Source organism: Parasteatoda tepidariorum, chromosome 8, assembly GCF_043381705.1.
Source record: "Parasteatoda tepidariorum isolate YZ-2023 chromosome 8, CAS_Ptep_4.0, whole genome shotgun sequence".
In the NCBI taxonomy this organism is placed as follows: domain Eukaryota; kingdom Metazoa; phylum Arthropoda; class Arachnida; order Araneae; family Theridiidae; genus Parasteatoda; species Parasteatoda tepidariorum.
The window spans coordinates 32,186,216-32,213,902 of record NC_092211.1 but is presented as its reverse complement, the minus strand read 5'-3'; the positions used below and the strand labels follow the sequence as shown (position 1 = coordinate 32,213,902).

Sequence of the window (27,687 nt, the reverse complement as noted above, 5' to 3'; positions counted from 1 at the left end):
GAGTCGAAAAATTACACACGCGTTTTTGTTATGATTTATATCACTCTTCCGAAATTGATCATCCTTGTAACATGTCCTTGCTAAACTCCACAATATCAAAAATTTATTCCAGAGCGTGAACAATGAAACTAACGATTTTTGTTACATTTCTATGTTTTACATGTGTGTTGGGGGAAATTAATTACAATTCTGATGAGATCTCAAACAACCATGGTCGGAAATTATATAATGTGCGTCAACTTTTGCGAGATGTCGCAGAAAATATTGAAACTTCAAAAACAATTGAAGGGGCAAAGGATTTACTTATGAGAAATGATGTGCAAAATAAAATTCCCTTCATAAATTTTTTAAATCTTGTCACTGTGTTGATAAATAGTAACAGCAATGTCACAAACAGCAGTTGTTATAATGATTTGGTATACATAAAGGAAAGTATCGATTTGAAACATTTTCAGGATTCTTGGGCTTTAAAAAGTAAGTATTTTAACTTTTCGTGTTTTGTTTCTATTCCATAAAAAGTGAGAACAAAATAAGCGGGAAAAAAATTTCGGTAAAATTACCCTACTATATGGTAATGACATTTCTGATTGAAAAAAAGAAAGCATAATACTGGTATTAAAAACCAAAATATACGGTACTTATCCCATTCATTTTATGATTTTTCGTTCATACAGTAACGGCTTGGCAGAAGTTCTAGTTTTCAAAATTACAGTTTTCACTACCTTATATTTGATTAAAAACACAAAATTGTAAAGTAAATTAAACCTCATACATGGTTTTTCAGCCATAATAAATTTAACAAATATCACCTCACTTAAAAAATTTTAACACTTACTATGAATCCATATTTTATTGTTAATTTTACTAAAATTAATAACCAAAGTTATTTGATAGAAATCATCGAGGTTTTTGGCGTTCCAATAGAGTCAGAAACACGCTAAATTTAATCATATTAAGATAGTTCTGACCTATTTTCTCCGTGTACGAAGCAATTATTTTTTCTGATATTAAGATTTATAACAAATAATATGTAAGTTTCAAATTAATTGAAGTTTAAATAGTTTATAAGATATTTGTTTTTGTTAAGTAATATTCTGACCGACGCAGTGTGTTCAGCTGAAACTTTTTTTAAGATCAACTTTAGGCCATGGAACTTCACTTTGGCCAATTAATCATGTGGAAATCAATTCACATGTTACCGGCAAAGTATGAAACGCCGGCATTCTATAAAATGCCTAGGCATTGTATACAATGCCGGATGTTTTTAGGCAAGGTATGAAATATGAGAAGTATTACATACTTTCCCTAGGTATTGCATATAATACCTAGGCATTCTATGGAATGACAAATGCTATTTAGGCAAAGTATGAAAAAACCGTCCTGATGAGGTTAGTATGTAAATAATGCGCATTTCTCAAAAATAAAAATGTTATTCTGAAAAAATAATGAGAGTGCCAATAAAAAAAATTTATTCAAAATGCGTAAAGAAAAATACAAGCTATACAAAACATAATTTATGCCTTTCTTATTAAAGGAAACAAAGTTTCGTATAAAAAATTCACATTTAAGTCAAAATTATTTTCTGTTTGTTTTGAAACAAATATTGCACAAAATATCTATTTCATCATCTTTACTAGCAGGGCCACAGAAAATTTTATACTTTGCCGGTTTCTCATTTGGCATTCTATAGAATGCCTTGGAAATGTGTGAAATATAAATCATTTCATACATTGCCGGCTAGTTTTAGGCATTATATACAATGCCAAGGCATTCTATAGAATACCGGATTTCAAACTTTGCCGGTAACACATATATAAGATGCAACATCTAATAATTTCGTACATCAGATGCAAATAATGAAATCTCCATTTTAAAAATAACCTGAAATTTCCAAAAATGATTTAGATATCAGAAAGTAACTATTTAACCTCTTAGTTATATTACTAAATGCAGAAAATGAATGTATCGAGAAAATTGTAACATTTATTATATTAGCTTTTAAAAAATTTACTTTATTTCAGTGTTGGATTCATTTGGAAAGCCAGAAAGTGGAATATTAGAAGGAAATGTGAAGTGGCTGGGAGATTTTGATGAATGCAAAAGTGTTTACGCACCGAGGAACCGTGGCAGAGGAGGATTTCAAGGACAATATTGCACCCTTCAAGTTACAGCGATGGTAGACTTTTAAAAACTAATTTTTTAATTTCCTGATTAACTAAAGAGGCTATCATTGTTGTTTCTCGACACAAAACAGTTGAAATTATTAAACTTAGCATATGTGTATTAAAAAGATCACTTTTGCCACCACATGCCACGTCTAAATATTTCCCTTATGATACTATTAACATTTATTAATGGACATAAATCATTTTTTGAAATAACATTTATAGTTAAAAGTAATATTGTTGTAACAAGTTTGATGAGTTCACTAGTGTAATTTAATATTATTGCTTACCAAACAGACGAATATATTTTAAATACAATATTTGCACTCATCACTGCGCCTGAAGCTAAAATGTAAGTTCTAAATCATTAAACGAGTCTCTTTTTACCGTTATTTATATTAGTATATTAATGTAATTTGAATAAAAAAATAATAATTTCAAATGGTTAATAAAATCAGTCACCAGTTTAAATAACTTTATCCTAAAATATAACGTAGAATTCCGTTATTCTAATAACAATTATAATAATTCCCTTAAACTCTTAATTTAGAAAACAAACAACAGCATACCTGCCAACATTCACTCTTTTCGAGAATGGATTTTCCAAGTGGTAGTAAATCAATTGCCGAAAAACTATCTTCCTCAAAAATATATTTATATTTTAATCAGTTTGAAATTCGCTATCGTAAGGACTAATATGCTTTTATATATAAATTGTAATTATTTATATGAAGTGGTGGTCAAACTGATTTAAAATTATTATTATAATTCAAAAAGTTTAATGAAATAACATGAATTTCGCTAGCACTTTAAATATAAGAATAAAATCTTCCGGGAAAACCGGAAGAGTTGGCAGTTATGCAACAGTGCAGTTAAATACCTGTGAAAGGCGGAGTTATCGACAATGCCAACCTTCATCTATCAAAATGTACCACGAGATTGAATTAAGTTAGCATGTCTTACATACCAGTGAATTGATGTTTAATAATCGTAGTAGTAGTTACGCTACAATACTCTCCCACCAGAAATTTATCAGGGATAGAATTCGATGGACGGATACCACTAGTTGCTGTACTTGTAAAGGACCGAGAGAGCTGAAATTAAGGGCACCGTGTTTTTGAGTGCTGAATGTGAGAGGTGTATTAACTTCACAGTCGTAGTCGCTTCTGTGTTGCCATTAGCAGTCGAGTGTATGCAGGCTGACGTTGTGTATAATCGAGATGAGACTGAGCAGCAATAGCGTGAGGGGGATTGGATAATATTGCACTCACAAGTAGCAAGTCAACTGTTCAATGTGGGCCATCCAACGAAGTAGGCGTTACCAGTTTGAAGTGTCAAGATTTGTACTGTCAACTCTGTTTTGTTGTTTGTGTTGTCAAGATTTTTGCAAAGTGGGCGTTTCTGCGTGTTCAAATCACGTCCGGAGGTCACCAATCCGGGGGGGGGTGAGTTGTTATTGACAATGCCAACCTTCATCTATCAAATGCTACCTCATGATGGAATCAGATTAGCATGTCTTATATACCAGTGAATTGATGTTTAATATTCGTTGTGGTAGTTACGCCACAAACCTTTAAATTGTAGATTGTAGAAGAGTGCGACGAGCTCTTTGCATTAGTTTATAGCTCTGTATTTCGTCTTTAAATTAGGGATACAGAAATATTTATAGGAAAACAATACCTTTATGACTTATATCGAATTTATGCGAATGACAACCAAACTATAATTCAAACTAATGTGGGAAATCTGGATCCTGCCATGCGATTTTCCGGCCAATAAAAATGCACCGACAGCAATGAAAAACTGCGACATCGTCATTAAAATATTTTGTATATTTAGATACAGTAAACTATTACAAATTAATATCATAAACATGTAAGAATTTTTATTTTAGAAGTATCTTCCACTTTCAATTGGTGTATGTTTACCAGACACATGTAATCCATCTGAGTTTAAGGATATAATTAATAATTCAAGTAAGTGAATATAATGTACATTTTAGAAACATTAATGCAAATTTAGTAACTTCAAGTATAGTTGCTGAAATAAATGTTTTATACAACCGTCGATAATGAACTAATAATACAATGTATTAATATGCCTAAAAATATAGCTGTTTACAGCAATTTTCTAATTTTTAAAAATTTTTTCAGGTTATTTGCCGGCTTTAAATCGATCAGGTATCGATTTGAATGTAACTTCTGCGAATTGTAAACCCAAGTCATTAGAAATGAGCAATGGAGGAATTGTCACACTGTAAATATATTTTTAACATTTTTCATAACATTTGTTGTATCGGTTGTGTAGTTGCTGTTAATCACATGGTTGAGTCGATATAAGTGGTTGTGCATGTCATGTTAGGATTAGAGCCTTTAGGCTTAGGTTTATTATCACACTGGATCAATTTTTAACTCAGATTTAATTTTAAACCTGCACACGAACGTCATGCGCGAGTGTGGAACCTGATTGGCTAACCCAAACGTGACGTCGCTTAAAGGTATATTGCACTTGCAGGTATATTGTGGGTATCTTGTTCATGATTCGTTGTTGAAACGTGATATTTGCTTACGTTAGTAACTGTTCTTACCATTCCATTTAAAGTAAGCCAAGCCCGTCAAGTATCAATGCTCTTAAGTGACACATTCGGTCGCAAAGATTCTTTTACAAAGATTTCAATTCTTTCCCTATGTATTTCTTACTTAACACAAAGACAGGCATGAAGCCATATAGAACATAAAGAAACTAATAATGCATTGGAGTTGCCGGGTACAAATATATCATGGTTACAACAAAATATACAAACAAATAATAAATCTAAGTCAAACGAAAGATGTAGACGAGAAGGAATCACAGAAGTTATGTACAGGAGAAACCTTGCTCAACTTTAACACGCCATTTAGCTTATAAGCGATCAGCTTGCGCTGACGTCATAAGTCACATGTGTGGATACCTGTGATCTTCTTCTTCTAGAAGTGTGGAATTCGGTATGTATGAAATTACTAGGTAGTTACAAGGCATTTATAGAAAGGGAGAGGATTCTAATTTTCATTTTATTTTTCGTGATTATTATTGACAATAATAAAATATTGTTAAGTGTTCCTTTTATTTAAATATTATACTAATTTAATTTTAGCATAATTGAATTATATGACCGAAGTTGAATGACTTCGATTGTCAAATTTTAGTGACATTCATTTAGTGAAATTGAATGACAGAAGTGGTCAAATTTTTTATTCATGTCTTTCGATATGGCCATTACTTACCGGAGTTATTTCTAAATCTACTGTTTGCTACTCAAATATTGATATTACATTATGAAAAGTATAATTAGAAAAATATTCAAATTAACCCTTTGAAAAAGTAATAAATATTTATTTTGACGTTATTTGAAGTTATTCAAATCTAGAAAACGCATAGTTACTTATTAAAGGCATCTAATGACAGGCTATAACGAATGTATTTTAAGTTTAAAAAGGTAAATTCATAAAAGTTTTAAAAATAGAACTGTTGTTACATATTGCTTTATTGGAAATATTAATCCATATACAATGTTCAACTTTAAGTGGACTTAAACAAGGAGTAAAAAGGAACAAAATTACAATAACAAACAAAGAAAACACATGACAAACACATATTAATACAAAAAGAACGCATAGAAAAAAAATTAAAGTAAGAAAAAAAAATATATATATACAGTGAAGAATGAGGAGTAGTCTTTACAGAGAGTTCATGTGATCTCTGGCATCCCAGTAAAGTTTACACAGATCACCCCGCTCTTGGGATTGTTTGTCCAGTAAAGGGCATACAAGCAAGTGGTCTGAGTTCATGGTTCCCGAATTGCAGATTTGGCACTCGCTAGATGGAAGGATACCTATTCTGTTGAGGTGCTCTGCCAAGCAGTCATGGCCTGTTGAGAGTCTGAAGTTTGCCACAGCCTTCTTACGAGGACTGTGACAAAATTTCTTCCAACTGTTTTGGATGTTAGCCCAGGGTTTTCCAGTGGATTTTACTGCTTGGTTGAGCTTTAGGTTGGTCTTAAGTTTCTCGGAAAATTGTTTTTTAAGGGAGTCTGGTGGAATCGGTTTATTACATTGTGGTTCGAGTGTCCCTTTCTTGGCTAGTTGGTCTGCCTTTTCATTGCCATTGATTCCTACATGCGAAGGGATCCACTGGAACATAATAATTTTGTTGGCATTCTCGAGAAAAATCAAATTATCTCTAATATCTGAAATAGTCTGAGTGTCTGAATTATGGTTTATGGCAATTGCCTGGATAGCTGCCTTAGAGTCGACAAGAATTACTGCTTTAGTGAAGTAATTGATCTTATTCTTAAGGTTTTCCAGGGCTATCGATATAGCGAAGATCTCTGCATCAAAATTTGACATATAGTATCCCACAGGGGCGCTGTGAGAAAAGAGCTTACTGTGTACTCCTGCTCCGGTGCTGTCTTGTATTTTTGAACCGTCAGTATACACTCTCGTCCATTCTGGTTCAGGGTATTGCTCTTGTATCATGCATAATGCATTTGTTTTTAGAACTGTGTCAGGTATAAAAATAGAACTATTAATGGACCAAAAAAAAATCTGACATATTTGCGTGAATTAATTTGACGATAGCTGTTTATTTGTTACACAAAAGATTATTATTATACAAAAGGTGCTGTTAATTGTTATACAAAAGATTATTATTATACAAAAGGTGCTGTTAATGGTTATACAAAATTGTTATTAACTGTTGTTAATTGTTATACGAAAGGTATTGTTAATATTTTGATATAATTTTATTATTTTTTGCCTTTAATATATAAATTTATTACACTTGACAAAAATAAAAGCTAAAATGTATGCATATCGGGGGTCACAACTTTCTCTTCAAGAGAGGACGAAGCAAAATCGATATCGAAACTATCACTAGTGAATAGAGTGAAAAGAAGAAATCAAAACCGGTTTGATAAATGAGACTTAGAACTGTATTAATAATCACTTTTCATGTTCTCCTTATTTTCTCAGGCAATCAAACAACTTTTGGTGTTTCGTACGCCCAACTGTGTTCTGCGGTCAAATAGATTGAATTTTTGTTTTTCCTCGCTTAAATGTTAATATTTGATCCACAGTTTCTAAGCTTTTTTTAATTCATTTTAATAAAGATTCTAAAAACATATATAAATGACCAACTTTACGAAATACCCTTTAGATGCACGTAGATGGCGTTGTCAGTTTAAAATTATTGTTTCTTATTTATAAAGAGGGGTGGGCTTAGGTGTAAGATTTCGATATCCTTATTACTTTGAAATATTTTGTAAAATCCTTAAAATTAGAATTCGTACACATTATTATTTTTTTTTAATTAAAAGAACTTTAGAAAGATGACTTCTTTAAAATTCGATTTCTTATGAACTATTCAGCTGATTTCGCTCAAATTTCATAGTTTGTCATGTAAAAGTTGTATTTGTTTAAATGATGTAAGAAATTGCATACCTTACCATTAAAATTTTTTCAGCTATTATTAAATAATATAATAAATATTTACTAAACGTAATTTTTGCACTGAACTATCTCTGGATAAATGAATTTAATAATTGTGTACAATGTTTTTTTTTATTTGCTTAATTAGTTCTCAAGATATGAGAGAAATACATGAAAAATAAAATGAGCATTATGAGTCCAAACTTCGGAAATCCGAATCCGGCTAAAAAAGGGTTTGTTTTTTCAGAGAAAGTAGGTTTTTCTAATCTTGTAATTTAAAATATCGTCGGCATTAATTAATTAGCACATTTGAGTTCACTATCTGATTGAGTCCTAGAACGGGAAAATCTGAATTAGATTAGATCAAAAGTTATTCAGGGTAATCCGTTTTTTTCTTTCTTTCTTTTTTTGCGCACTGCACACGATTTTATTTTAAAGGAAATAGAGGAATGTCAAACATTTTATTATACTTTTGAATATTCTAGAAATGTTATTTATAGAAATAAATCAATTTCCATAAAATTTTAAACTTTTTTATGCCTGTGCTTTAGTTTATCATCCCCTCGTTATTCTTTCTTAAAAAAATTTCACATTGTATTTCAGATGCATAATGTCGGTGTTTTTTCTGCTCGTTATCTTGGGGAGTTCTGTAACTGCTTTCAAATACTTTGCTGACATCAACGCTACAAGAGATTCATGCAAAAGTATTACATCGGCAAATGGTTACTCGCCAGAACAAATGTCCATTGGGAGTTTAGAAGAACCATTGGAATTTAATAAAAGATCACCAAATAGACTAAAAGGTAGAATTTCCTCTTAATTCAAACTTTTTATTAGTTCTCCTTTTTTTTAAAAGCGCAAATGGAATATTACACATTCAAAAAAATACATATTGTATTTCTAAATCACAGAATTTCGTGGGATTATTATCTGTGGCCACCCGGATACTCCATAACCAATTCAAATAGGTCCTGGCTCGTTATTTTGATTCCTTACCTTAAACCCTAATTTGACTGCACTATTAGTAAACGCTTGCTAACTTAGTTTATGGTCCATTGGTTGCTTTAATTTCTATGTAAGATATAAGCTAACATCTTCAAACTTATAGAACTAAAAAAAATCGTATTTTTAACTATATAAAAGATTGGATACGGCTGAACTAAATCAGTAATTTTTATGTAACCCATCAAACTGTCCTCAGGCTGCATCAAGTTGCAGAAACGAAATCTTTCACAACCCTGAATATATCACTTATTTATTTATTGTTACCCATGCATATGAAGGCTTGTAAGCCCTAGTCAAGTCGAAGAGCATTTAACCCAAAAGAGAGAATCAGATATCACAAAGATATATCCAAGGATACGGGTTGACTCGAACCAACTACCCCAACACCGCAATCGATTTAGCTCTGCAAAGCTGTTCACTAAATTGTGATAACTCTTCTTCAATTTTACAAGGGCTTAAAACGTATTTGGTAAAGAGGACGCAAATCTACAGGTATGTAACAATAAATAAGAACTTGGAAGAGTTAAGTTTTTTTAATTATTTGTTTTGCAAGGGCCTCCCAGGCCGAGCAGTCCCACCTTTCCAGCAAATGCTATTTAAAATAACGAATGGAAAACTTACTAAATGAATGGTTTAAATACCATATGTTATTTTTATCAGAAATTTCTTTACCATATAAGTTTGATAATTTTGCCGAAATTTTTCGTCATGTAGTAATATTATTTTAGATAAAGCCAATTAAACAGGTATAAAGGACAGTGACAATTTTTGTCGTCAAGAATCAAAGCATTGTTAAAGCAGTAAGGGTACCCAAAACTTATAATTTTTCGACTCAATGATATATAAAGAATTTAAATGCAAAACTCTACTTTTTTTGCTGTTTATAAAAAATAATTCAGGTTTGCTTAGTTTAAAAAAAGTGCAGCCCAAGCTATTGCGTTCTTAATGCATAATATTTTTTAAATGCCTAATAAAATTGGATTTTCTTGTTAAACATAAAATATTTGCTTTTCTCTGTTTAGTTTTCATGGACGTGTGTGACCCTTTCCTGAACTGTTTTTGCATTTTTACAAATGGTTCAAAATTACTCAACACCGATGCAACCGAAGGGCAACTATTATGTCTACATGGTATTCGATTTTTGAGCATGACGTGGGTTATTTTAGGACATGTATACACGTCTCCTATGATTGTTATCAGTGAGTATAATTCTGATGTTTCATTTTCATCACTACGCCAGCCAGGTGGCCGAGGAGTCAGCATGTCTGACTGCGAGGTCAATGGTTTCGGGAACACCATTCAGGGCATGGATGTTTTTCGCTATGTGTTTTCCTGTGGCATGTGACTGTGGCCCACCCTATGAATGGGCATTTGTGGCAGTGTGGAATGGGTAATGTTGCTCACCTCTGAGACTAAGGTTCACAGGTGCCCACCGGGTAACATTAAATGAGCAACACTTCCGGCATCTTCCAAGGCAAAAGAACGAGAGTTCAGTGCTCTCCCCCCATTAGAAAAAAATATAACGTTACCACGAGAAACAGTAAAATATTCTCCGAAGAGCCATTTTATAGAGTTATAATACAGCTTTTGATAGTTTTATAACTTCTTACTATTTGCGAGGTATTCTGTACTTTAATTTTAAACTCGCGTGAATACGAATCATGGCATTGGACTTTAAACTGGTTTGAATATGAATCGTGTTATTGGGCTTTAAAAACATGCAAATATTATATATAAATCCAATCTTGCGATATGGGATTTTTAAATATCGTGAATAGGAATCGCTGTGTAAATTTATAAATCACGTGAATACGAATCGCAGCTCGTCTTTTTTGAATCAAGTAAACACAAAATCGTTATTTGATACTAAAATTGCAATATTAGCAGATTCCAGTGCAGTTCCAAAGATTCCGAAAATCCACCAAACCAAAAGAATCGAATTGGCGGAAGAATCACATGTATATTAGTTTAGTTATAGAAGAATAACATGTATATTAGCTATAGAAGACATGTATATTAGTTATAGAAGACATGTATGTTAGTTATAGAAGAATAGCATGCATATGAGTTTTTGATTCGCAGACGTTCGCGAAGCAATAATGATCTTGATATATGCATAATTCTCCGATATTCGCGGAAAAATCAAATGCATTTCTTCTCGTTTTTGGATCCAGAAGAATGATACGAAAAATCCTGAATTCCGGCTACCATCACCCCTGTTATTACTGTGCACCTCAATTATGCTAAAATTGTATACAAAAAATGGATAATATAGAACATATAGTATATATTCATATAAATCCAGTAGCCCCGTTACTATGTTAAGATAAATTTTAAACCCATAGAATCGGAAATTCTAAACAAACACATAATATCTTTGAAATATAAATCATTTCTTAAATATAAAAAACATAATTATGCTGGATGTTCTATAAATGTTATCTTTGATATTTGCTTTAAAATTCCTTGTCGAAAAAATGGAGCTAACAGGGGTGCCCATTTGAAATTAACAAATAATATTTTAGATAATATATTGGTTATAAAATAACATTTATTTAGAAAATTTAAAAAGTTTATTGGTTTGGAAGATAAAAAACTTTTTGCATTTTTGCAACCCCTGACTAACTATTATATATATATATATATATATATATATATATATATATATATNATGTTATAGTCAGAATGCACTAAAATAATGCTATCAATGATTTACTTTTAGAATTGAAAGTTAAATAAGAAAAAAAAAAGGGTTTTTAGAAAAAACAATTTTCTCAATCAAATAAACCTCTTATCTTTTAGAGCTAACATCTTTTATATAATAGTAAAAAAAATTATAATATAAAACGTTTTTTATAATATAAAATTAAATGCAAACTTAAGCAAAAAACAACATTAGTTAAAATGGTTTTATTATTCATAATTGGTAAATTAGTAATTATTATATTTGTTGGGATCATTTTTATAGACACTAAATTTTATTCATCGATCCATCTTTTCCATGACACCAATAGCAATGTCATTTCCCTCTTTTCCCTAAATAGAGACATTTTAGGATTTTTTGCAAGATTTTCCCTACCAGAAAGACTGTTTGCTGATGGAGTAAACATCACTTTTTCGCTCCCACTCAACTAAGAATGATCTAATAAAAGTTACTCTGATTTAATTAAAATCCTGTGTCTGTTTTCCTGCTCGGTACGACTGCATCATTTTACATAAAGATTCGATTTTAAAAATTCAAATTAGACGAATTTTATAAATGTCTCATGTACCACAAGCAGTAATTTTATTTTCTGTTTCATTTCAAAGAATCTCTTAAGAGTGCAGTACCAGTTATTGACAATTTATTTTTCCAAGCCGTACTCAATGGATGGTATTCAGTTGATTCCTTTTTTGTACTCAGGTGAGTTAATTTATTTTCTACACATGCTAAAATTTTTACGCGTTTTTAATATATTTAATGAACACAAAAGTATTACCAAAATGAAATTGCAATTAAAAATTTTTTTTAAAAATAATATAACGATGAATATATAATCTTTACAAACCAATTATATTACTTATTCTTTTATATACAAATATTGAAAATATTTAACGCTGACATTGTTATAAAAGAAGTAAAAATCAATTTTTATCTGTAATACAGGTTTGTGATACGATTGCATGATTTTTTGCGAATGGAAATGTTTTACCATACTTCTCCGAGAAACTTTATGTGTTTGCTCGTGTTAATTTCCTAGTAATAAACTAACATGGGCCTTTACTGGACAAATACTCACCAATCTCAGTCATATATGGAGTATTGTAGGGGCTATATGTGAATAATTGATTTATCCTATATTATATAGCCATTAGTGGGTCTCTGATGATCTCTTATTTATTTGTCCGATTTTCCCCTTCATTTTCAGCGTAACTGTTCAATCAAGAGAGAAGGCCTCAGCATAGATTAATTTAGTAGTCTGACTTAACGAAGATAAACTGGGCAGTGGAGGAAAAATAAGACAGATGTCGCTACTTTCGGGCTACTAGACTGCGTGGGGGGGGATACGAAAGATATCATTACGTTTGGACTACTAAAGGATTGAATTTCTTGCTTATGATAACCCGTGCTGAGGCCTTCTCTCTTCCAGGAGGTATTGGTTCTGACAACTAAGGGCCTAGATAAATTTCTCCAATTCGCATCTTTCTATGAAATTTAAAAAGAATGAAAAATGTTTAAGTTTTAACAATTTTTATATCGCGGAGAAAACTTTGAACTTTTGTATACCTCCGTGTTGAAATCTTTATTTTCTATTTTAAATGTGTTTATATTTTACAGTGGATTTTTGTTGTCTTATCTGTACTTTCAAGAATGTGACAAAAGACAGGGAAAAACACCATGGCTCTATTTTTACGTCCATCGCTATTTGAGGTGAGAGAAAATATTTCACAAAGAAGAAAACGTTGTTATAGAAATTAGAAAAAAACATTTTAAAAAAATATATAAAGCGCAAACAGTGAATTATTTTATCGATATGTAATAAAATATGTAATCAAGTGCTTGTAAAATTTACATGCAAAAAATTTTTTAAACTAATATTTATTCAAAATAATTTCATAAAGAAATAATATATATTTTTTGGTTTTGTAATTGAAAAATAAAGGGTTGTTTCACCCTATAATACTAAGCCACATGTATTTACTAAACACTTTTAGACAGATTTTTTATTTTTTTAGCTGTACTAGTCTGTAATTTCTTAATTAGGAAAGTTCAATTAAAAATTTTGCTTATACCGAGCTATTAATATTATAAATATTTTTTTAATTTTCTGTAATATTTTCTATAATTTTTCTTCACAGTTAAATTGAATCTGAAAAGCCCTTGATAATGCCATAAAAGCAAAATAATTTATGTTTCTAAATGGTTTTGATGTAGTGGTGTTCTTTAACTAGTTTGATAATTGCAAGCTCCTACTTTTGTATTCCAACAAAATCAAATATTATTTACAATCAACATTAAAATTTGCTGTTAAAATTGGTTCTCGTTCACAACGACGTGTTTTCTCCAAGTAGGCAGTTGACAAGTTTTTGTAATTTCAACTACACTATAAAAACATCAGTGTATCTTGACATCGAAAATTGTGGCAACAACTTCACACTAAAAGTGGTATAACAAAGCACCGTAGATAGTTCTTTGTGTAATTAAACTTCAAGGACAGTTCTTAAGCTAAAATAACGACCACAACTATTGATCAGAGTATTTGCCACCATTTCTTATATTCAGTAACATTCAATTTACCTTTTAACTAAATAAGACATGATATACATAGGAGTCACTTTTTGACGATGCAATTTAAAGTAAGATAAATTTAGTTTAGGACGTACATGCACTAATTCTTAAAATAATTAGTTTGTATATAAAATATGCAAATAGAACAGAGAGATAGTTAGAAATTAAAGATAGATAGTTAAATAGAATTGGGATTAAGAGAACGCATAGTAAATTAAATATTATAACATTATTTAATACAATTGGCGGATATTTTAAAATCAAAACATTATCCTTATTACACGATTTAAAACATACATACATTTTATATTTGTGACCTTTTGTTTCTGTGGATGCATAATAGCGTAGAAGATAACGAATTCAAGATATTTTGAACTCGATTGTCAGCAATTTGGCTACGATATCCGAATTACGACAAAACCAGTGCTTTTGAAAGTGGAAATAATTCTCGAATAGTGTGAATGCACGTGAGCTAGGTGTAAGCACTCTTCATTGTTGGTGTTTAGATTTAACGAGAACCTTTGAGGTATATATAAATGTTCGATTTGGTATTAACTAGAAATAATGTTTCTTAACTTAATTTTTTGGATTGTGCAATATCATATTTGGAGGGATATTACACAACTATTTTTCCACCGTTGATAACAGTTTATTTCATAGAAATATTTACTCGCCTACTAGGAAATTATGATCCTCCGTACGTTCTTTTAAACAATTTTAAAATGTGTCCTTGCCATTATTTTACCGAATCCTTTTAAATTATTTATTGAGAGTACACATTAGTTCTGTCCGTTTTTTCGTGGTCAAAAATGCATTTATTTCTGAACATAATGAATGAACAGATTAATCAAAGTATTGTCCATCGCTGGCTACTACTTTTTCCCTCCCACCTCTCAGGCAATTTTCGAATTCCATCTCGAAAAAATATCTCGTCTTTTGAAGTGATCCAAGTTAGGAGCCAATTTTCGATTTCTGCGAAAGAAGTGAACTGGTGATCAGCGAAATCGTACTGCATCCGTCGTCGGAACAATCAGTAATCAGAAGGAGCAATGTCAGCCGAATACGGAGGAAGCGGTAAAATATCCCGCTTGAGTGTTTCCAAATAATTTTACACGACTTTTGCGACACGGGGCCTAGCATTATCATGCAGAAGAATAACTTTGTCATGCTAAAGTAAGTTGCTTTGTTCGCATTCCAGCCATTTTTCTCTTAATGCACGGCTCAAACGAATCAATTGTAGCCTATACCGATCGCTCATAATGGCATCGCCAGGTTGCAGCAGGTCATAGTATACAGCACCATTCACCATTCTTGAAAAGCCGAAACCATTCCCTACATGATTTATCAGTTGGAGCATTGTCACCATAAACTTCTACAAGCATTCGATGCGCTTCAGCTGCACTTTTCTTCCAATTAAAGCAGAAACATAAAACCTCCCGTATATGCTGCTTAGTAGCCACAAAATTTGACGTATTCAACAAATTAAAAAACAGGGTTTTTGTATGAAACTCGAAACGATATAAACTGAATATTATTGACAAATGTACCTCTCTGAAACCACCGAAACCAGCTGTCACTATGAAGCATTCATAACAGCCAGAGCCATCTTTCGAAAACCAAAGGAACTAATTTGTACTCCCAATATATTATTAGCTGAATCAATTAATTTCAATGTTTTTTATATTTTAGAAAAAGGTTGAAAGCTGAATTTATAAAATTCGTTACTCACCAAAATTTTATAATTCACAGGTTAACACCGGTTTACATGATGGTTCTGGCGTTTTTTGCTACAATCATGCATCTACTGGGATCGGGACCTTTTTGGCCGGAGAATAATGTTGATGTAGGCTGCCAGAAGGAATGGTGGTCAAACTTGATCTACTTAAACAATTTCTTTCAGGATGGCACTAATCAGGTATGAATTTAAATTTGATGATTATTTTTTTATTTGACTTCAACATAGTTATTTAATATCCATAGTTTAAGTCAGATTTTTTTTCTTACTAAATGTTAATTGAAGTATAATTGGTAATAATTGGAGTATTATTACCAATTGGTAATAATTGGAAGTTCTCATAATTTGAGTATGTAGCACTTACAAGGGAAACTAGGGAAGTGTGACTCGCCGATTTTGAAATAAACTAGTGGGATGTATGCCTTATGAGGAATAATTTTAGGGGGCAACATTCGTTTCGGCCCATAGAAGGTCCTATGAAAGAAAAAAAAAATTCAATATATAGAAAATACGGTATTCTATTACTTGTTGTTGTTGTAGCTCATTTACATCGCACTAGAGCTGCACAATGGTCTATGGGCGACGGTCTGGGAAACATCCCTGAGGATGATCCGAAGACATGCCATCACAATTTTGATCCTCTGCAGAGGGGATGGCACCCCCGCTTCGGTAGCCCGACGACCTGCACGCGAAGTCGAGCATTTTATTACTTCAATGCAGACTATTAGTTATTGTAATTGTCTCATACTCCAATTAATTTGTAATTAATTGGTAGATTAATTACTTTTCCAATTAATAAATTAATTGACAAATTTATTAATTAATTATTAATTGAATAATTTTTAATTAATTATTAATTAATTAATTAATTAATTATTAGTTGATTAATTATTAGTTGATTAATTATTAATTACTTATTAATTGATTAATTAATTGATTTACAATTGCATACTCTAATTAATTCAGAAAAAAATTCTTAAAATTTTAAAAAGTTTGATGTCAATTTTTTTTATTTTTAATTAGCCTAACAGGTTTTTTGGAAAAACTACAGATATATAAAATTTTCGAAATCAATTTTGACAATAAATATGCATTATATAGTACGTGAAAGTACCACAAAAATTAATTGGAGTATGAGATAATTACAATGACTAATAGTCTGCATTAAAGTAATAAAATACCGATTTTTTATATGTTGAATAATTTTTTCTCTCTCATAGGACTTTCTATGGGCCGAAACGAATGTTGCCCCCTAAAATTATTCCTCATAAGGCATACATCCCACTAGTTTATTTCAAAATTGGCGAGTCACACTTCCCTAGTTTCCCTTGTTAGTTATTAACAAGCAATATTTAAAAATAATTAAAGTAAAATCCAACTTAGATCAAAAAAGAAAATTTTTATTTTAGTTTCTTTTTATTAAATAATTAAAATATTTATTTTAGTTTCTTTTTATTAAATAATTAAAATTTTTATTTTAGCTTCTTTTTATTCAATAATTAAAATTTTATCTCCTATAAAATACTAAAATTAATTAATTATATTTAAATAATGAATTAATATTTGAAAAAAATGTATTAACATCAAGTATCATCCACTACAACTTTAAAAAAATGTATCTTAACCTGAATGGATGGATAAAAAGTATCTTATTAAAGATTGAAAATTTGAACAAGATATAAGGTAAACTAACCAGTGAAGGAACACTTTAGCTTAGCTTGCCTTTAAAAAAATCATAAAAATTTCAAAATTTGTAATTTTAACTAAATGACGGTGTCAAGAATTTTTATAAGAGCAATTATTTCAAAAATTCATGTAATAAAATAATTATAATATTAAAATGTTTAAGTTTTTTCCACTTTATATAATTCTATAATTATATAAAGTAAAAAAAATATTAAAAAACTATTTAATAAAATAATTTTAGTATTAACATGTTTAGGTTTCATACGTCATATAATTCTTTAATATGAAAATCCAATGATAAATTTTTTTTCAGTGCATGGGATGGACTTGGTACCTAGCAAATGATATGCAGTTCTTTGTAATTAGCCCTATATTCCTTATAACACTCTGGAGGTACAGAAAAACATACTATTTATAAATTTTATTTAACATTATTAGTAACTCTACTATATTAAAAATTTGAAAGAGATGGGCTTTATTGAATCAGTGTAGTTTTCGTAATTAACTAAATTGTTTGAATGATAAAGCCATCGTACATTATCCGATGTAATAACTTGAAATTGATGAACATCTCTTAACTAATTGCGCTTATTAAACTCACCATTTTTTGCGATTTTTTTTATAAGGCGTTTGCTATTTTCATTACATGTTTCGTTAATAATCAAAATAAAGTTCTCACTTGTATTAGAATTTTAATTCAGAAAGAAAAAAAAATATTACAATAAAAGGAGTAACTTTAAAGAACAATGTTAATTACAGAGAGCGTTACATATTCATCACCCTTAAGACGTATTTTTCGAATGTTTGTCGTGCTTGTCTGCTGGACAGTCAGCTCAGCAGTCTTAAAGAGGCACAGCAATGAAAAAAATAAAAAAAAAACAATGAAAAAAACAAAATTTTACGAATTTTAATGAATCATTGTTGATGTGAATATCAAAACATGTTTGATTGTCAGACCTAAGGAAACAGAAATGAGATGACATAATTCTTCTAATTTTGCCAGATATTTAAACTGATTTTGATGTTTTTGATTCTTGCTTTCTTAATAACAATTAGGCAGATTTCGAGGACGCTTTTGTTTACCTTTGCAAAAGTTTGTTATTTATGCGAAAATTGCAATTCAACCCTTAGTAAAAAATTTATAATGTAAGAAAATTTTAAACTAGAACTTAGTTAATTATATGGGTTGTCCCGTAAGGACTATTCTTAATGTAGATCATTAAAATCCTAGTCAGAAATGAAGAAAATATTCCCCCTTATAAATTGTACGTTAATATTTAAATAAGGCAAAAAAAAACGAAACGACTTCAAAACCTGACAACCTTTAGCATTTGTGCTCTGCAATAAAACAGGTTTTAGTATTGTAATCTCACCTTTATCGTTAACAATTTGTTAGGCTTTGGTAAATGTTATCTTTTCTTTTCTTTTCTTAGTTCAAGTATTAATTTGAAACCCCTGATTTAATGACAACAACCAGTAGCGTAATTCTTAGAGCTAGAAAGTGGGCGTAGTGCTATTTGTTAACATTTATCAAAAAAATTCCGGCTATTCGAGGGCTAGTACTGTTTAATGATAAACTACTGTAAACAAATGAAGCAAACGATTTCTTAGAGGGTGAGCATCTGTATCGAATCTGTTAAGATGCTGGTTGATTCGAGTCAATCACAGACTTGTGATTATTGAACTCTGTAAGCACTCTATTTCAGTAAGAGAATGATACAAGCAAATTCTTCCCCTATACATTTTACTATTTTATGTTTTTTTGTCTCGGGGCATCCATATTTAAGAAGATTTTATATTCTCTTTCGATGCTCTCATGTGAACTGGTTTATTAGTTCTATACGATCTGATCTCCTCCTTGTACTATGACTGTTGTCTCATTATAGCTACTGAGCTACAGTAATGCGTGTCCACTGACGTAAAACTTATAACATTTCTGTAATTCTTTTAAATGAGAAAATATTCCTTTCCCTCAAGTTATAAAGTATTTTGATCTTATATAATTAACATATAAAATAAATATTTCAAGACGCAGTCTTTAAAACAAACCTGTTTTTTAAAATTTTGTTCCAGGTGGCCAATTGTTGGATTTTTAGTTTCAACCCTATTCTTATGGGCATCTTGGGTTACAGGATTTTTGATAACATATCAACAAAATTTGCCAGCTGGTACTATAAGTAATGTCAATGACGTAGTAACTGATCCAACCTTCACACCAAGGCAAGTGACTCAGCTTTTACTTATAGTAAAGAGACCATGTGGATGATCTGTACATTCACCAAAAATCGTTTCAATATTGAACCATATTACCTACGTCATGAACCACAATACTGAAAATTAGAATAAAGTGTTAAATTTAAATCGAAAATTGGTCAAGTGAAATTAAGTATAAAAAGAATAAATTTGCACAATAACGGCTCTGGGGATAGAGCGTTCGCCTTTCAATGAGGTGAAACGAGTTCAAATCCCAGCGATGGCTGGTCAATACGAATTCACACCCGGTTTGTACCAACCACAGTGGGTCGGTACCAGCTGACGTGAATATCCTTAGTGGTAGACGGATCATGTGTCCCCTTGACATCAGGCTAACCGTAGGAATTCTCTCTGGTTTACCCCTCCTTGTAACGCAAATGCTGGTTAGTTTCATAAAATAAGTCCTAAACGAAGGCAAACTACTCCCAATACTTGTCTTCTGAATTAGGTTCAAAATTACAAAACTACGGAGTTGAACATTGGTAGTTTTAAACCTGAAAATTGGATCGGCTGTTCAACGACGGTTATTAAATAAAATGAAATAATGTAGATTATTTTTGAATTGAGAGATATTATAGCCCAACACGATATAAAATTTCTAAAAGTGAATTAGATTTTGACATGAAAGTTGCATCGTATTCTACGTTTCTACCTGACATAGTTTTCGCTTTGAACGAGCTGCTGGTTAAAAACCAGATTATTAAATCAACAGAAATCTCAAAATAGTAAGCTTGAGCCCCGATGGCTGGTTGATACAAATTCTGCTTCCGGCTCGCTCCGACCACAGTAGTAGACGGATCATGAGTTCGGGAAATCGTGAAAAAATATCGTGAAAAAATTTTCGCGTTTTTCCTACCCGTGTAATGCAAATGGGGACTAGTTAAACCAAAAAAAAAAAAAAAATCCTCCACGAAGTTTATTTTGTCTCAATGATTAATGCAGGAGTTTCTCTGAATCGGAAAAATTATCTGGGTTATTAGAATTATAAGACTACGGAACTAAGAATCGTGTCTGCTATTTAACACTAGCAGTTATAAAAAAAAAATAGTAGACTTAGAATTATAAGCTAAAAAAATTTTACTTGCTACTAAAAGTTTTCTAAAATAACGTTATTGCATTGCGCCATTTGTTTATTGCTTTTTAATGTGCAAGTCTTAGAACGAATGAAATTTTTTCATCAACTACACTTTTACGAAAATCAGTTAAACAATGAACCATAATTTAGTGGAATTCAGCATCACCCTTTGAGTATTAAATAAAACCATAACCGACAATTTTGATTATTTCTTACTGTGTAATTTATTTTGACGAAAAATTACAGGATCAAATCAATCTATTTTAGTTTTTGTTTAAGACGAACTTTAAATAAAACACCAGATTATAAAAACAAATATTTTTTGTTTAACTAGTTCCTTACTTTTTACCTTTTAAGTATGCTTATATTCAAATGCAATGGAAACTTTCTGAGACATGAGTTTTCTTAATTGCAAACAGATGTCTAAGCTGACGTTACTGTCCTATCCATTGGAAATCCACCAATTATTAATCAGTTAGATAGTAACCAATGGGAATATGTTTCTATTGGGAATGGAATAAATATCGTACTATAGGAATAGTGAAATCAAATAGGTGGCATTTAGCCCTGGGTGGCATTTGCAGTCACAAAATAACGATAATTGATAGACTTATTTCACTCAAGGATGTAGTTCAGCCTCTGGCTTAGACATCTCTATTTTTTTATACATATTTTACAAACGACGTTGAACAGCCGACCCATTTTTTTTGGTTTGCGACTGCTAATGCTCAACTCCGCAGTTTTGTTAGTTTGAACCCAATCCAGAAGACAAGGGAACTCCTGTATCAAGTATTGGGAGAAATTTTGCTGAAACTAACTTTTTTGATGGAACTAACCGCATTTGCGTAACATGGAGAGGAATACCACGAGAACCTTCCACGGTTCACTGACAGCAAAGGGTCTCTAACCGAACCAATGAATCGTCTACCATTGAGAATATTTCACGTCAGCACTGTGGTCGGTGCAAGCCGGATGCTGATTCTTATTGACCAGCCATCTCTGGGGTTCGAACCCGGTTCACCTTATTGAAAGACGAACGCTCTATCCCCTGAGCCATCGCGGCTCAGGGGAGTTCAGCCTCTGGCTTGAACATCTCTATTATAAGTTTTTTTTTTTTTAAAAAATCGAACTTCAGTCTTACGTGAGTTCTGTTTTTTATACAGACGATACGTTTTTAGTACGAAAATTGTGAATGTATGTCAGCTCAGTATAGTATGTAATCAAATACTTGTGAAATTATATCTGCTATACCTTTTATCGATTAACATATTTTTTTGACATCTTAGGTGGAATGAATACATGCAAAATTTTTATATAAAGCCATATACCAGGATTGGTCCTTACATAGCAGGCATTGTTCTGGGTTACATTTTATACAAAAGAAAAATAACCGGCATAAAATCCAATCGAGTAAGTGAAATTATTTTTTTTTTCCTCAAAAATTGTATTTTTATTTTTCTTCCTTCTTTTTGTTTATTGTTTGAATTATTTTGGGTCTACATAACTATTTTTAAACGAATTAGTGCATTATTAAAATTATCTTATTTCCTTATAACAGATAATTCTATATTAATAATGATATAATTAGAATTGTATTTTTAAAACTGCACCATTATACCAACACACGAGTCTTCAATTTACCTTTTTATATTTTTTTTGCAGACAACTTTATGGATAGGTTGGCTACTTGCCGTACCAGCTGGTTTATACTGTGTCTACGGCACCTATCATCAAACTCCTAGTCTACTGGCTGCTAGTTTCTACAATGCTTTCACCCGTTCAATATATGGTTTCAGTTTGAGCTGGTTGATTTTCGCTTGTTTATCCGGACACGGAGGTGAGTGTGAAGAAAGACTTCATTAAATTTATTTTGAAAAAGATTAAATACTTTATTAATATAGATAGTAACAATTTTTAAAGTTAAATTCATTTTCACCACCATTGTTAGAAATGTTGACTCCCCCCCCCTCTTAAGAGTATTTCAAAAGTATTCAAATCTTATCTAATAGAGCTTCATAAGTTATATGTCATATTTGTGGGAAAAAAATATGAGTTTTTAGCACAACGATGGACAGGTTTTATTGACATATTGTCGAATGGCAAAAAGACCGTCTTGAATTTAAGTTTCTTTTTTTAAAAAAAATAACAGCATTTGGTACTTTTATTGCTCATAAGCTCTAATGTCATGCCAGAAAATACTTTTAAGATCCAGTTCGATCGTTGGAGGGATAAATTTTTGAAATGTTTTCCTCAAATTTTCATCATAAAACTTACGTATTTTTTGAACATTAACATTTTTGGAAGATTTGTTCTTTAAAATGATGCTCCATTTATGAGTTTGCTGACTGCTGAGAGAAAAAACCTCATCTTGAAAAAGGAATTGAAATCTCAATTTTTAAAGGAAATTTTAGCTGAATTAAAACGTTCTGAGTGATTTTAGGAACTTAACTTTACGCATTTGCTTCAAATTATCCTCCTTTTTTGGGCTACAATATATGTTTAGTATGAACCATTCTTTAAAATTATTTAATTAGTCTGAAATGTTTTGATCAAAATTTCACGTTTTTGATCACATAACTGGATTTAAACCTGTAGTGAACTGATAGAAATGTTAGCTTGTTCTACAGTAAGTCGGTTTTCTTCAGTTGCAGTTTTCTTCTAAATAGGAGTAATACAAAATAAGTAATAAACTGTCTCTTTTGTCACTAATGGACCCAAATATCATTACTGTTAATAGTTCTCGATTCATATCAACCATAAAAAGATTTAACCTAATTTTCCTAAAAATATTGATTTTTGCCTATACTATATAATGCAGCATGGGTCAGTATTTAAGACATTGAGCTATGATTGTGAGCAGCTGGGACTCTTTTTCTATGACAGCTTTAAACAAGAAAACACATTACTGTCCACATTATCATGCTATTGTGTCGTTGTCTTGACTGCCTGTTATTTCACAGGTATAGTCTGTCCAACACGAGATGAAAGCTAAGGCACACTTCGGGACAAATACACATTTCGGGAGTACTTGACAGAACAAAATTTAATTTATCATAGCTTTACGAAAGGCAGACCGGCTCCCCTAGGAGTCAGGGAACTGACTTTGCACTAGAAAGAATCTAGGTTTGAATTCCGGACTAGTCACAGATCTTCTTTCCTTCTCTGTACTATTTGTCCTTACTGTGAGAGCAACTTTGGTCCACCTAATATGGTGCATCTAAATTAGTGGCCAACAAATCTGCCCTTCAGATGCCCGTAAAACGAAAGGTGGGCATTGGAGGGGAAAAAACTTTGCGAAAAGGAATATTTCATATATGCATTTAAAATTTTTAAGATGCATTTTTGATTTTCAGGTGTTGTGGATAAAATTTTATCCTACAAACTCTTCATTCCTCTAAGTCGGTTGACTTACTGTGCATACCTGATTCACCCAATTTTTATTACCGTCTACGTTACTTCTTTGAAATCTACAATATGGTTTTCTCATCAAACAGTTGTAAGTATTTTTTATTTTTCAGTAGGAATGTTAAAAAGTTTTGTTGCAAAACTCGAGAAGCACCTACCAGATTTGCTTACTTTTTACTTGAAGTAACAATGGACTGTAAAGGAAGTTCTTTAAAAGTCATAAAATAGGGACTCGAAAATTATATATAAGTTGGGAATAGATAAATGAATAGAGGGACTTGTTAAACTATTGCAAATCTGAGATTGGTGTGTTTCCCATTCTGTTTACTACCTGATTGAGGATTTAAGATATAAATTACATTAAACTATATTTCTTTTCATATTTCAATTTCAAATTTTAAATGCATTAAAATTGTACTTGAAATTAGTAATTTGAAAAATGTTGTTGAAGCCTCGATAGATTCTTTTAACCTACTTCAAACCTACATACTTCTCTTAACATACTTTAAACCTACTACTTAATGGTATTTCTTTTAAATTGCGCAATTTTTATCAAATGTTCAAAATCGGAAAAAAAATTCCGTAATTAAAAATAATTTCCCCTTGCGTTGATTTTTGCTTGTGTTGTTGTTGTTTCTAATGCTATTAGCAAATTCCAGCAAGCCTGCTTGGTGAAACTAAGTGAATTTAAGGCTGAGGGTGCGTTTCTTGTTCTTCAGTGGCGCCATCCATGACCACGAACACGATTTCAACCACACATATCACAGACCGGTTTCGAGGAAGGACCCATTGATACATCATTCATCCACAGATAGTAATATTGACCTGAGCCAGAGAACCATCAATATCCAATTCAGTACCCCCAGTGATATTGCTTTGTTATTGTGACTTGGAGGACATTGTGACCCGATAGATTTAACGTCACCATTCACCATTTACTACAGAGATTCTTCAGTTGACGGGGATCAAACGCACGAACTCTTGGACATGAGCACAACGCGAAGCTGATGTTGTTCAAAAAAGTCAGATTTCTAAATTAGCGAAAAAAAATTGTCATTTTATAATTTTAGGGAAGCGAATAGGATTAAAATTGAATATAAAGCAATCGATTTGTATAATGCTGGTTTGTGATTATTTTTTTTTCATTCATAATTTTTACATATTTAAAACGGATTGTAAATTATTGTTGAATTTATTAGATACAATTTTGAAATTGACCAAGCATTTCTTGAACTTTTTTTACACCGTTCTTTTTTTCTTTATTTTCACATTATCCGAATTATCAGTCTTATTATCAACAAAATTTACTAACTTTTAGCGGTCTTTTCTGAACTATGTTAATTAATTAAGCAATTAATAATTACTTATTTGAAGCTGATTTATTTTTATTATATTTCCAGATCCTGTGGTATTTGGGTCTGCTGGCTGTGACGTATGCTTTTGCTTTCCTTGTTTCATTGATATTCGAGTCTCCTATTATAAGATTGGAAAGACTAATCAGAAATAAATTTCAATCCAGATGAAAAGTTTTGCATTTAATTTTTTTTAATAGATTTACAACATTTTTATTATTAATCATTTAATTTTTTTTATAGTGATATGTTTTGTTTATATTTGTGGCAGAAAACACAAACAAATGAAATAGCTTAATAGCTTATTAGCATTATTTATATGTAATAACTGCCTTTGAACTCTAAAAAGAATTAAATTTTTTATTTTGAAATTTTGTTTTGCTGTCTTGAAATAGCTTATTAGATGTATATACTATAGTCGGCAAAAAAAGTTTTATTTAATAATTCTTGATATAACTTATAGATTTCTAGGTACTATGATAGGTAATCATTATGGTTTGAGAGGAAAATCTTAAATATTCTAATTAAGTTGTATAGATAGTTAATTAAATTGAGAAGTTAGAAAAAGTTTTTTAAGAATAAAATAAATAAATATTTCGTCGGCTTTGAATTCCTGGCCCTAAAAATAACTCTTAACTTTAATAGTTTAGTCACAAGACAATTAAAACTTCAGCACTATTATTTTACTTTTTGGTTTTATTCATAAAATTTATTAAAGATGATTAAGTCTTTGAATAAAACTTTATTCACGTATTTTATTTATTTATTTATTATTTTTTATTATGCTTTATTATTTTTCATTATTTATTTATTTAATATTATATCTGATCTGAATATTTAATCTCGAATTAATTTAGAAATTTTATTCAGGAATTCTTGGATTTTTTCCTCCAAACATAGACTTTTAGGTAAACATTTATTTGTAATAATTATGCTTCGACACTTTTATGTATATTATTTATACCTTTGGAAAGCAAGTAATTCGGATGCATGCATCTCTGTTTTCATAAACAAAATGATAATAATAATAATATTTACCTATTTTAACGATAAAAAAAAAATTCTCGCACTTAGAACAGGCGTTTGACTAATAACAAAGAAATCATATCCAAAGAAAATAAAAATACATCATAGAAAAATAGTTTTTTTTATTTATAAAAAATTTAGGGTAATCTCTGAAAGTTATGCTGATTAGAAGTGAGACGGTATCTAAAAAGAGTCTTTAGTTATTTAAAGTACTTATGATATTAACTATGAAATTTTAAAATGTGTACTTTATAAATAAGTAAAGTGATGCAGTGTGTAAAAATTGTTTAGATTAACAAGCATGTAAAATGTAATATAATATTTATGTAATTGCTAGTTATGTAATCGTAATATAACATTTATGTAAAATACGGTGTGTACAGTGTTTCAGTGTACGGTGTGTACAGTGTTTCTACAGCGTATGTAAATACAAATTAAATATTGTTATTTTTGTAGCATTATTTATATGTAATAGCTGCTTTTGAACTCTAAAAAGAATTACATTTTTCATTTTAAAATTTTGTTTTGCTATCTTTAAAATATTAATTTTGAAACTAATCTGAAATGTTGCAGTTTTAGAGCCATTCCTTTGCCTGAATATCATTTAAACTTGTTATTTATTTATTTTTGATAAATATATATGTAATATATTATGTTACATTGAAGAAATATTTTGTTTTTTCAAACCCTGTGTAATATTTTTTTTCACCTTTTAAGTTTTCTAATAAACTCAATTTAATTTTGAGTGATTTATTTCTGTCATTTTCAAAAATATCATAGTTTTATTTTTAAAATGTTAGCTACTCAATGTAATGCAAATTTTTACTGCATTCGCAATATCTTTCATTTTTTCTTCTTATTTTAAAATTTTTAAATAAATAATATTTATTGTTTATGATTGATTCGCGAGACTATATTAATACGTAGTTATATTTTTTTTTAATGCAAAGAGCTGTTGCATTTTTTAAAAAATTTCTTTTATTACTTTACATTAATGGGTAATGTTCAGAAAAACCTCCAAATCGGGGATACCATTGGTCAATTGCTTTGCGTTGTCGCTCAGACTACTATGTTTTATTAAGTTATCCCAAGTTGTTGACGAATTATGGATTAGATTTTCCTTGATGGTGGACTTATCTTGGGAAGTTTTCGTAATTTTCTTCTAACTGTAATGCAAATAATATGGTGTTCCATATTTGGTCTAAGATTTTCCTTTTCTGTTCGAAATTAAGTTTCCCTATTTCGAATTTT

General features: G+C 30.7%; 1 protein-coding gene across 1 annotated transcript; it reads left to right on the top strand.

Annotated features, from left to right (window-relative positions):
* On the top strand, positions 1–25,714 carry LOC107436832 (nose resistant to fluoxetine protein 6-like). The gene is made up of 15 exons (XM_016048645.4): positions 1–474; positions 2,022–2,176; positions 4,060–4,141; positions 4,319–4,421; positions 8,234–8,433; positions 9,658–9,834; positions 11,945–12,038; positions 12,954–13,046; positions 15,654–15,819; positions 17,639–17,718; positions 19,399–19,545; positions 21,940–22,063; positions 22,316–22,490; positions 24,007–24,149; positions 25,459–25,714. Exons 1-15 carry the CDS (start codon positions 123–125, stop codon positions 25,579–25,581), a joined length of 2,214 nt encoding a protein of 737 aa, XP_015904131.1. The 5' UTR covers positions 1–122; the 3' UTR covers positions 25,582–25,714.
* Positions 25,715–27,687: the final 1,973 nt, after the last annotated feature.